The sequence below is a fragment of the Convolutriloba macropyga genome, chromosome 4 (assembly GCF_964194025.1).
Source record: "Convolutriloba macropyga chromosome 4, txConMacr16.3, whole genome shotgun sequence".
Taxonomy (NCBI): Eukaryota; Metazoa; Xenacoelomorpha; order Acoela; family Convolutidae; genus Convolutriloba; species Convolutriloba macropyga.
Window position 1 is genome coordinate 61,478,858 of NC_134471.1, and position 12,010 is coordinate 61,490,867.

Consider the following 12,010-nt stretch of genomic DNA (forward strand, 5'->3'; position numbering starts at 1 on the left):
TCTATTTATATAAATTTTGCGGGAGCAGTCCCTCACGTTTGTGGAAGCCATAATAATAATAATAATAGAGGGAGGCATCCATGACATTTTGCCTTTTTAAAATATACCGCTAAAATTATGTTAACCGATAAATAAAACAATTTTGCGTTACTTGATGAACGTTTGACTTAATTAAGTCAGTGAAGTTCTTCTCAATGTTTACTCATTTTGGTTTTAAGTAAATTGAGAAGATGTTATGAGCTATTTGATCCCTGGTATGAAGATAAAGGTATTAACTGTTACCATCGGTGCGAGTTTCACTTTTTGGCCAATTTGTTCAGTTTCTCCAATGCTATGAAATGATGTCAATGACCCACTATTTCAAGGACACGATAATAGTACCCGACTCAACTGGTGGGTATTCTTTTGATAAAACTGACGGATTTGAATTCTCAAAATTAAAACTGCTAAATGGAAGATTGTATATGCTTTTCTCCAGCGTTGCTTGCGTGCTCATAAAGTTGTGTGTTCTAGCTGAAAGATTGTGGTGCTTCATCTGCTTTGAGATAGGATTTCTTAGCCTTAATCCGTGATTTTATCGCAAGATAAACTTCGTAGTTCACTTAATAAATGTACAATAGCAGTCATATGTTGGTGTTACTCTAATGTTTGACTGCATTCTTTTGGGCTACAATCCCTTTCCGCCCAAATTTAGATGGTCTTTATTATTGATAAGAAACATCTTGGTGTTTGTTCTTTGCTTATTATACGAATTTCTGAAACGAGCTTCTTTTCGACGCTAAACCTCTCAGCGTTCAGTTGACTACAACTTTGATATCGATGGATCCGAAGGAGAAATATTACATAGGTAATCCAATTGTTGTTTTTTACAGTGTTGTTTGGTTGTCAGTGTAGCATTAACTTTTTGCATAACCTTCAAATAGATTGAAAAAGCTATTGTAGAAGTTGAATCTGCCATGTGGTTCTTGGTGATATTTAATTGAAAAATTGAACAATTTCATGTGTTAAATGTTGTTTCAGTTTTGTATGTACCGATAACATGGTGCCTACATATCGCACATGGGATGATGAATACGGTGATTGGACCCAGTCAGTTGTACCTTGCCCAGAATGTAGGGCTGGATCTAAGCCAGATTAACTTTGTCTGGACTTTTGGATTCATTGGATTTGTTGCGGGAAGCTTCACAGGTTTGTTTATTACCTAAACTTGAAAAATCCTAATGTATTTATGGTTAAAAGGATCAAGGGGTTTTCATTTTGGAACAGTTTGTCTTTATATTAATTTTTTGTTGTTCTGATTTTCATTCAGTGTTATACTCTTGTATTGCGTGCTAATTTAGTTACAGAATGATACAAAACAAATTTTCCTTAACTTTGAATTGAAAATAACACGAATCTGTTGTCTATTTTCCTCGTGCTTTTGAATGTCTGCACTTTCAATATTGAGACTGGTCATGCGACCTTTTTTCGTCATTCGCAAACTTTTTGTTGCTACTGATGATCTTAAACTGATTTATCAAAATGACATCTGCACTTTGAAGCTTTAATTATACAGAAAGTCATTGGAGGTCAGCAAAGTCCAACTGCACTGAGTTGGACATTTAAATAAAGTACTACTGACAGTAGTACTTGAGAATGTTTAACATATCTATTACTCAAGAAATTTGAAGTTAAATTTGTTTAATTACTCTCAAACGAGCTTTATATCAATTATTTGGGTCACTGTTTGTCTGCCTCTAATGCTTTGTTTGCTTGATCTTTTTTTTTTCGTCTGAGTATTTGAAGTACCGAGGAGCCATTAATATGGTGTTATTAATTGCTCCTGAACGAAGTTCATAGCAATTTCTGTAAAAGTGTGAGTCTTTAAGACTCGAAGAGGAGTATTGAGATTCTACAGGTTTTTACGTCTCGAAGAGGAGTATTGACATTCTACAGGTTTTTACGACTCGAAGAGGAGTATTGATATTCTACAGGTTTTTTACGACTCGAAGAGGAGTATTGGTTTTCTCTCGGTTTTTTACGACTCGAAGAGGAGTATTGGTTTTCTCTCGGTCTTTTTTTTTACAGGAAGTAGATTTATTCACGCGGCATTTTGACCTAAAAGCGAAAGTGAGAAAAGCTGTCTCGGTGAACAGATTTTTGCTAAACGAGAGAAGTTTTTTGATCATGCGCTGCGTTTAGTGAATTTTGACTTTGAAAAGTAGTTTTTGACTGAATGGCACATATAGGTAACCGTTTTTAGCCGTTTTTTCGTCTAAGTGGCCCAATTTTTTTTGCTTTTAATTTGGTTTCTTGTAGAAATAAATGTTATTCGATACTATATTGAAATGTCAACCTCGGCAATTGATGCCACATTTTTCGCAGAGCCGGAAAGTGCGTTTCAAGTTGAAAATTGGCACATTTCTTAATTTTTAGTTATTTTTTGGCTTTTTTTTCTATTAATTTCTTCACTTTTGGATCTTTTAACCGTCTTTTTGTCAAAAATCAGTTAATAGTGCAACTTCTCTTTGATATTTCATATACTCAACGCCCCCTTTCTACCTCGATGTAATTGTGTTTTATAAAATTATACATATGCTAATCCGATTTTGGTAATTTTTTTCCAATTTTCGTCAGTTTTTTGTTTGTATTTTGGTTTTGATTGCTAGAAATAATCTTTTTGTGCAACATGAGGGACGTTAGTTTCGTTTCAACAAAAATTCGATCATTTTTGGCGTTAAGTTTTTGAAGAACAGTTAAAACTTTTTCATAAATGAACTATTATAAGTTTGTTGACCATTTTTTTTGCAAAATGTTTTGTATTTATGAATTCTGCTTTTTCCTAATTTTTGTTCTCTTCAGGAGGATAGATCTTTGTATTGGATGACTAGGTATCTTTTCTATGTCTTGAATGCTGAACAATGAGATGTATTCGTTTTTCTTGAATTTTTTAAATTGATTTTTAACTTTCAAAAATCAAGAATGTCTTTTTGTTACGGTGTTCCTTACATTGTGCCCATATTCTTAGCATTCAAGTTAGTATCATTCTATCTTTGTCCTGGTATCTACATTGATCTTCGGTATATTGATTTTTTTTTTGGTTGTTTAAATTGAATGATTTCAGCTTTTTCTTAGATTTTCGTCATTTCTTTGGTTTACAATTGATTTCATTCAACATTAGGCAGTACTGAGAGTTTGATTGCAAGCTTTTTCCAAAAATTCCACCTATGACTATTTACTGCAACTTTCTTCCGGCCTTGGTATTAATTTAAACGATTTTTTGCCTTTGATTATTCCTCTGCTGCCTATGTCTTTTCTATGATCAATTAAATTTTTGAATTAGTATGAAATCATGTTGTCTAGCATATGTAAAACAAGGAACAGGTGTGTGTTGTTTTTTGTGTTAATTGCAGTGATTAGAAGTGTAATTATAGGTGTTTTCTGATTCTTAAATTTGAGCTATTTGTTTTGAAAAGATTTAACTTAGTTTCTAAGATTATTTTCTGCCGTTTTCTTTCCCGATATTTTTCAAATTAGAATAATGAATTATTTGAGGGCAATTGATAAACTTGTCAGCTTTCTCAGACTTTTTTGACCACCTTAATTATTTCGTTTTTTTAACGTTACCAAACGTTTTCAATAGTATAAAATTTTGCTGCATTTTGTTTCTCTTGGTGACAGTGGTTTAAGTTTCACCAATTTTTAGAGCAGACCTGGAGAGCTAATGAATTAATGGTTTAATACAAAAGGTAGTGGCTTCCGCTGCAATTACGGTGTTGTTAGTGAAGTTTTGACGCTTTGAGTCGCTTCGGGAATTCTATGTTTTTTTTTTTACAGGAAGTAGATTTGTTCACGCGGCATTTTGACCTAAAAGCGAAAGTGAGAAAAGCTGTCTTGGTGAACAGATTTTCGCTTAGCGAGAGAAGTTTTTTGATCATGCGCTGCGTTTAGTGAATGACTTTTTGATTTTGAAAAGTAGTTTTTGACTGAATTGCACATATAGATGACCGTTTTTAGCCGTTTTTTCGTCTAAGTGGCCCAATGTTTTTGCTTTTAATTTGGTTTCTTGTAGAAATAAATTTTATTCGATACTATATTGAAATGTCAACCTCGGCAAATGATGCCACATTTTTCGCAGAGCCTGAAAGTGCGTTTCAAGTTGAAAATTGGCACATATTTCTTGATTTTTAGTTATTTTTTGGCTTTTTTTATTAATTTCTTCATTTTTGGATCTTTTAACCGTCTTTTTGTCAAAAATTAGTTAATAGTGCAACTTCTCTTTGATATTTCATATACTCAACGACCCCTTTCTACCTCGATGTAATTTTGTTTTATAAAATTATACATATGCTAATCCGATTTTGGTAATTTTTTTCCAATTTTCATCAGTTTTTTTGTTTGTATTTTGGTTGTGATTGCTAGAAATAGTCTTTTTGTGCAACATGAGGGACGTTAGTTTCGTTTCAACAAAAATTCAATCTTTTCTGGCGTTAAGTTTTTGAAGAACAGTTAAAACTTTTTCATAAATGCAGTATTATAAGTTTGTTGACCATTTTTTTGCAAAATGTTTCAATGTTTCGTATTTATGAATTCTGATTTTTCCTATTTTTTGTTCTCTTCAGGAGGATAGATGTTTGTATTGGATGACTAGTTATCTTTTCTATGTCTTGAATGCTGAACAATGAAATGTATTCGTTTTTCTTGAATTTTTTAAATTGAGTTTTAACTTTCAAAAATCAAGAATGTCTTTTTGTTACGGTGTTCCTTACATTTTGCCCATATTCTTAGAATTCAAGTTAGTATCATTCTATCTTTGTCCTGGTATCTACATTGATTTTTGGTATATTGATTTTTTTGGTTGTTTAAAATGAATGATTTCAGCTTTTTAGATTTTCGTCATTTCTTTGGTTTGCAATTGATTTCATTCAACATAAGGCAGTACTGAGAGTTTGACTGCAAGCTTTTTCCAAAAATTCCACCTATGACTATTTACTGCAACTTTCTTCCGGCCTTGGTATTAATTAAAACGATTTTTTGCCTTTGAATTTTCCTCTGCTGCCTATGTCTTTTCTATGATCAATTTAATTTTTGAATTAGTATGAAATCATGTTGTCTAGCATATATACAACAAGAAACAGGTGTGTGTTGTTTTTTGCCTTAATTGCAGTGATTAGAAGTGTAATTATAGGTGTTTTCTGATTCTTAAATTTGAGCTATCTGTTTTGAAAAGATTTAACTTAGTTTAAGATTATTTTCTGCCGTTTGCTTTCGCGATATTTTTCAGGTTAGAATCATGAATTATTTGAGGGCAATTGATAAACTTGTCAGCTTTCTCAGACTATGAATTTTTTGACCACCTTAATTATTTCGTTTTTTTAACGTTACCAAACGTTTTCAATAGTATAAAATTTTGCTGCATTTTGTTTCTCTTGGTGAGTGGTTTAAGTTTCACCAATTTTTAGAGCAGACGTGGATAGCTACTGAATTAATGGTTTAATACAAAAGGTAGTGGCTTCCGCTCTAATTACGGTGTTGTTAGTGAAGTTTTGACGCTTTGAGTCGCTTCATGAATTCTTCCGGCTATGTTTTTTTTACAGTAAGTAGATTTGTTCACACGGCATTTTGACCTAAAAGCGAAAGTGTGAAAAGCTGTCGTGGTGAACAGATTTTTGCTAAGCGAGAGAAGTTTTTTGATCATGCGCTGCGTTTAGTGGATGACTTTGAAAAGTAGTTCTTGACTGAATTGCACATATAGATGACCGTTTTTAGCCGTTTTTTCGTCTAAGTGGCCCAATTTTTTTGCTTTTAATTTGGTTTCTTGTAGAATTAAATTTTATTCGATACTGTATTGAAAAGTCAACCTCGGAAATTGATACCACAGTGTTTTGCAGAGCCTTAAAATGCGTTTCAAGTTGAAAATTGGCACAATTGTTGATTTTTTAAGTAATTTTTGGCTTTTTTAATATTAATTTCTTTATTTTTGGATCTATAAGCCGTCTTTTTGTCAAAAATTAGTTAATATGGCAACTTCTCTTTGATATCTCCTATACTCAACGCCTCTTTCTACCTCGATGTAATTTTGTTTCATAAAATTGTACACATGCTAATCCGATTTTTGTAGTTTTTTTTCTGGTTTTCGTCAGTTTTTCGTTTGTGTTTTGGTTGTAATTGCTAGAAATAGGTTTTTTTGTGCAACATGAGGGTCTTTAATTTCGTTTCAAAAAAATTCGATCATTTTTGGCGTTAAGTTTTGAAAAAACAGTTAAAACTTTTTCATAAATGCAGTCTTAACCTAAAAGTTCTTTGACCATTTTTTTGCAAAATGTTTCGTATTTATGAATTCTGAATTTTCCTATTTTTGGTTCTCTTCAGAAGGATAGATCTTTGTACCGGATGACTAGTTATCTTTTCTATGTCTTGAATGCTGAACAATGAAATGTATTCGTTTTTCTTCAATTTTTGAATTGATTTTCAAGTTTCAAAAATCAAGAAAGTCTTTTTGTTACGGTGTTTCTTACATTGTGCCCATATTACATTCTATTTAGTATCAATCTAGCTTTGTTTTGGCACCTACATTTATTTTCGGTATATTGATTTTTTCAGTTGTAAAAAATGAATGATTTCAGGTTTTTCTTAGATTTTAGTCATTTCTTTGGTTTGCAATTGATTTCATTCAACATAAGGCAGTACTGAGAGTTTGATAGCAAGCTTTTTTACAAAATTTCCACTTTTGACTTATTACTACAGCTTTCTTTCGGCCTTTGTATTTTTTAAAACGATTTTTTGCCTTTGAATATTCTGCTGCTTATGTCTTTTCTTTGATCAATTTTATTTTTGATATAGTCTGAAATCATGTTGTCTAGCTTATGTACAAGAAGGAACAGGTATGTGTTGTTTTTTCTTAATCCTAGTGATTAGAAGTGTAATTATAGGTGTTTTCTTATTCTTAAATTTGAGCTTTCTTTTTTGAAAAGATTTAACTTAGTTTCTGAGATTATTATCTGCCATCTTTTTCAGATTAAAATCATGAATTATTTGAGGGCTATTGATAACCTTATCAGCTTTTTATGACTATCAGGTTTTTGACCACCTCAGTTATTTTGGATTTTTTAACGTTACCAAACGTTTTCAATGATATAAATATTTTGCTGCATTTTGTTTCTCTTGCTGACAGTGGTTTTAAGTTTCACCAATTTTTAGAGCAGACATGGGGAGATAGTGAGTTAATGGTTTTATACAGAAGGTAGTAGCTTCCGTTGCAATTACGGTTTTGTTAGTGAAGTTCTGACGCTTCGAGTCGCTTCCGGAATTCTTCCGGCTATGTTTTACAGTTCAAAGAATTTTAATTGTATTGGGGCACTGTTTTTTTAAGATGTGTTCAAACATTTTTCAATGACTTTGATATTTCACCACAGTGTTTTGCAGAGCCTTAAAATGAGTTTCAAGTTGAAAATTGGCACATAATTCTTGATTTTTGAACTAATTTTTGGATTTTTAATATTAATTTCTTTATTTTTGGATCTATTAGCCGTCTTTTTGTCAAAAATCAGTTAATATGGCAACTTATCTTGATATCTCCTATACTCAACGCCTCTTTCTACCTCGATGTAATTTTGTTTCATAATTTTGTACACTTGCTAATCCGATTTTTGTATTTTTTCCAATTTTCGTCAGATTTTTGTTTGTATTTTGGTTGTAATTGTTAGAAAGTTTGTTTTGTGCAACATGAGGAACTTTAATTTCATTTCAATAAAAATTCAATCATTTTTTGGCGTTAAGCTTTGAAAAAATAGTTAAAACTTTTTCATAAATGCAGTCTTAACTTAAAAGTTCTTTGGCCATTTTTTTGCAAAATGTTTCGTATTTATGAATTCTGAATTTTTCTATTTTTGGTTCTCTTCAGAAGGATAGATATTTGTACTGGATGACTAGTTATCTTTTCTATGTCTTGAATGCTGAACAATGAAATGTATTCGTTTTCTTGAATTTTTTAAATTGATTTCCAACTTTCAAAAATCAAGAAAGTCTTTTTGTTACGGTGTTCCTTACATTGTGCCCATATTTACATTCTATTTAGTATCATTCTAGCTTTGTCTTGGCACCTATATTTATTTTCGGTATACTGATTTTTTCAGTTGTAAAAAATGAATGATTTCAGCTTTTTCTTAGATTTTCGTCATTTCTTTGGTTTGCAATTGATTTCATTCAACATAAGGCAGTACTGAGAGTTTGATAGCAAGCTTTTTCCAAAAATTCCACATATGACTTATTACTACAGCTTTCTTTCGGCCTTGGTATTATTTAAAACGATTTTTTGCCTTTGAATATTCCTCTGCTGCCTATGTCTTTTCTTTGATCAATTTTATTTTTGATATAGTCTGAAATCATGTTGTCTAGCTTATGTACAAGAAGGAACAGGTATGTGTTGTTTTTTCTTAATCCTAGTGATTAGAAGTGTAATTATAGGTGTTTTCTTATTCTTAAATTTGAGCTTTCTTTTTTGAAAAGATTTAACTTAGTTTCTGAGATTATTATCTGCCATCTTTTTCAGATTAAAATCATGAATTATTTGAGGGCTATTGATAACCTTATCAGCTTTTTATGACTATCAGGTTTTTGACCACCTCAGTTATTTTGGATTTTTTAACGTTACCAAACGTTTTCAATGATATAAATATTTTGCTGCATTTTGTTTCTCTTGCTGACAGTGGTTTTAAGTTTCACCAATTTTTAGAGCAGACATGGGGAGATAGTGAGTTAATGGTTTTATACAGAAGGTAGTAGCTTCCGTTGCAATTACGGTTTTGTTAGTGAAGTTCTGACGCTTCGAGTCGCTTCCGGAATTCTTCCGGCTATGTTTTACAGTTCAAAGAATTTTAATTGTATTGGGGCACTGTTTTTTTAAGATGTGTTCAAACATTTTTCAATGACTTTGATATTTCACCACAGTGTTTTGCAGAGCCTTAAAATGAGTTTCAAGTTGAAAATTGGCACATAATTCTTGATTTTTGAACTAATTTTTGGATTTTTAATATTAATTTCTTTATTTTTGGATCTATTAGCCGTCTTTTTGTCAAAAATCAGTTAATATGGCAACTTATCTTGATATCTCCTATACTCAACGCCTCTTTCTACCTCGATGTAATTTTGTTTCATAATTTTGTACACTTGCTAATCCGATTTTTGTATTTTTTCCAATTTTCGTCAGATTTTTGTTTGTATTTTGGTTGTAATTGTTAGAAAGTTTGTTTTGTGCAACATGAGGAACTTTAATTTCATTTCAATAAAAATTCAATCATTTTTTGGCGTTAAGCTTTGAAAAAATAGTTAAAACTTTTTCATAAATGCAGTCTTAACTTAAAAGTTCTTTGGCCATTTTTTTGCAAAATGTTTCGTATTTATGAATTCTGAATTTTTCTATTTTTGGTTCTCTTCAGAAGGATAGATATTTGTACTGGATGACTAGTTATCTTTTCTATGTCTTGAATGCTGAACAATGAAATGTATTCGTTTTCTTGAATTTTTTAAATTGATTTCCAACTTTCAAAAATCAAGAAAGTCTTTTTGTTACGGTGTTCCTTACATTGTGCCCATATTTACATTCTATTTAGTATCATTCTAGCTTTGTCTTGGCACCTATATTTATTTTCGGTATACTGATTTTTTCAGTTGTAAAAAATGAATGATTTCAGCTTTTTCTTAGATTTTCGTCATTTCTTTGGTTTGCAATTGATTTCATTCAACATAAGGCAGTACTGAGAGTTTGATAGCAAGCTTTTTCCAAAAATTCCACATATGACTTATTACTACAGCTTTCTTTCGGCCTTGGTATTATTTAAAACGATTTTTTGCCTTTGAATATTCCTCTGCTGCCTATGTCTTTTCTATGATCAATTTAATTTTTGAATTAGTATGAAATCATGTTGTCTAGTATATGTACAATAAGGAACAGGTGTGTGTTGTTTTTTGTCTAATTGCAGTGATTAGAAAAGTAATTAAAGGTGTTTTCTGATTCTTAAATTTGAGCTTTCTGTTTTGAAAAGATTTAACTTAGTTTCTAAGATTATTATCTTCCGTTTGCTTTCACGATCTTTTTCAGATTAGAATCATGAATTATTTGAGGGCTATTGATAACAGTGTCAGCTTTTTATGACTATCAGGTTTTTGACCACCTCATTTATTTTGGATTTTTTAACGTTACCAAACGTTTTCAATGATATAAATATTTGCTGCATTTTGTTTCTCTTGTTGACAGTGGTTTAAGTTTCACCAATTTTTAGAGCAGACCTGGGGAGGTAGTGAGTTAATGGTTTTATACAGAAGGTTGTAGCTTCCGTTGCAATTGCGGTTTTGTTAGTGAAGTTCTGACGCTTCGAGTCGTTTCCGGATTTCTTCCGGCTATGTTTTACAGTTCAAAGAATATGAATTATATTGGGGCACTGTTTTTTTTAAAATGTGTTCAAACATTTTTCAATGACTTTGGTATTTCAAAACGGGATAAACAGGTAAAGCCCAGCGGGCATTAAGTGTCATTAGAGGCCCAAAGTGAGCTTCAGTAGTCCTTCAAGTGCTTAGAGTGGTGCAGCTGCTGGGATGGCCTTCATTCAAGGTTGAAAGGTCATTTTCAGGAGTTTTTGGGCTAATAATGGTGCAATTTTTCACGTTTTTTTAGTGATTTTTTTGAGTTTTTTGTATTAGTCTTAGGTTAAGGTTTTTAAAGTTGATGAAGGCCTTTTGTGAGACAAAATTACTTGTTATGACCATTTTATGAGCTATATATTTTGGTACTACAAACACAAACACGCAAAATGATACTAATTTTCTCTATTTTTTCAAGTTTTGTGAAAATGTTTGTCAATTTTTGCTGCTTCAGGGGCTAGGGAATCTCCTTTAGGATTCGATAATATGGCACTGCATAGTTTTTAGTAAAAATGAATTGGTTTTCAACATTTTAATGTCTCGAATTTTAGTATTTTTTTTTGTTAAAATCTGCAATTTTCTAAAGTTTTTTTTGTCGATTTTTGAGATTTCTGATTTTCTTCCATTCGCAAAAGCCAGAATACCTATTGCACGGTCTGATAAAAAGTTACTGCATTGTTGTTAGTTTCAATGGATTTGTTTTTAAAAAATTTAATCCTTCGAAATTTTTTGGTAAAGTTTGCAATTTTTTTCAGGTTTTCTAAACATTTGTCTTTTATTCATTTTTGTTGTCTCAGTAACCAGGCAACCTCATGCACGGTTTGATAGCATGTTATTATTTACTTTCTTGAGGGCAATTGAATGGCTATCAACATTTTAATAAAGCTATTGTAATAAAACTATAATAAAAATTTGAAATTATTTCTAAAAGTTATTGCCTATCGATCTTTGAGCAAATGAATTTTTAGGGCTTGTAATTGCGTTACTGAATAGCCTCTAGAGACACAGAAATGATTCCGACGATATTAATATCACGATTTTTAGCAACATTTCATTAAAATTTGCAATTGATTTCATTTTTCGGTCATTTTCAAGTTAATTGATCTTCAAGGGCCAATGAATTTTTTTTGGGTCTTGCATATATAACACTGGACCGATTTCAGAAACAAGAATTGGTTTTGAACATAATTTTGAATTAGGCGCATTTAAAGGGATCCAATTTTGCCTTATGGGTAAAAGCTTAAGAGTTTTAGCAATTAGTATATTTTTGTTTAGTTTGTTTGATTATTTGAGTTTCTAATTTTTTTTGATGATTTTGTTTGTGTTTTGGCTGGCATTGTTCAGTTGATCTGCTGATCAGGTAGAGTACTTCTAATTTCATTCAATTCTTCGCGTTGTTTTTCAGGAGTTGTCCTGCTATTTTTTTTTTAGCAGAAACCAAGCTTGTTCATGACTTGATTTTTGACTTCTTTCTATTCGAGCTTTTACCTCCGTTTTTGATTGATGACTTCTGTTTTCGAACATTGGACTTTAACAATAGCCTAGTTTTTAATGTATAGCAATTGGCAACAGTCTGTAATTCAAGGTGAAGAGGTCAATTTGAGAAGTTTCG

At 31.4% G+C, this 12,010-nt stretch overlaps 1 protein-coding gene across 1 annotated transcript in view; it reads left to right on the forward strand.

The window, feature by feature from the left end:
• Positions 1-709: 709 nt before the first annotated feature.
• Positions 710-12,010, forward strand: part of LOC142338586 (sodium-dependent glucose transporter 1A-like) — a 79,247-nt gene continuing 67,946 nt past the window's right edge. The window contains exons 1-2 of the mRNA XM_075388403.1: positions 710-847; positions 1,021-1,188. Of these exons, the coding sequence (XP_075244518.1) occupies positions 820-847; positions 1,021-1,188 (196 nt within the window). The 5' untranslated portion in view covers positions 710-819. The remainder of the gene's footprint in view (positions 848-1,020; positions 1,189-12,010) is intronic.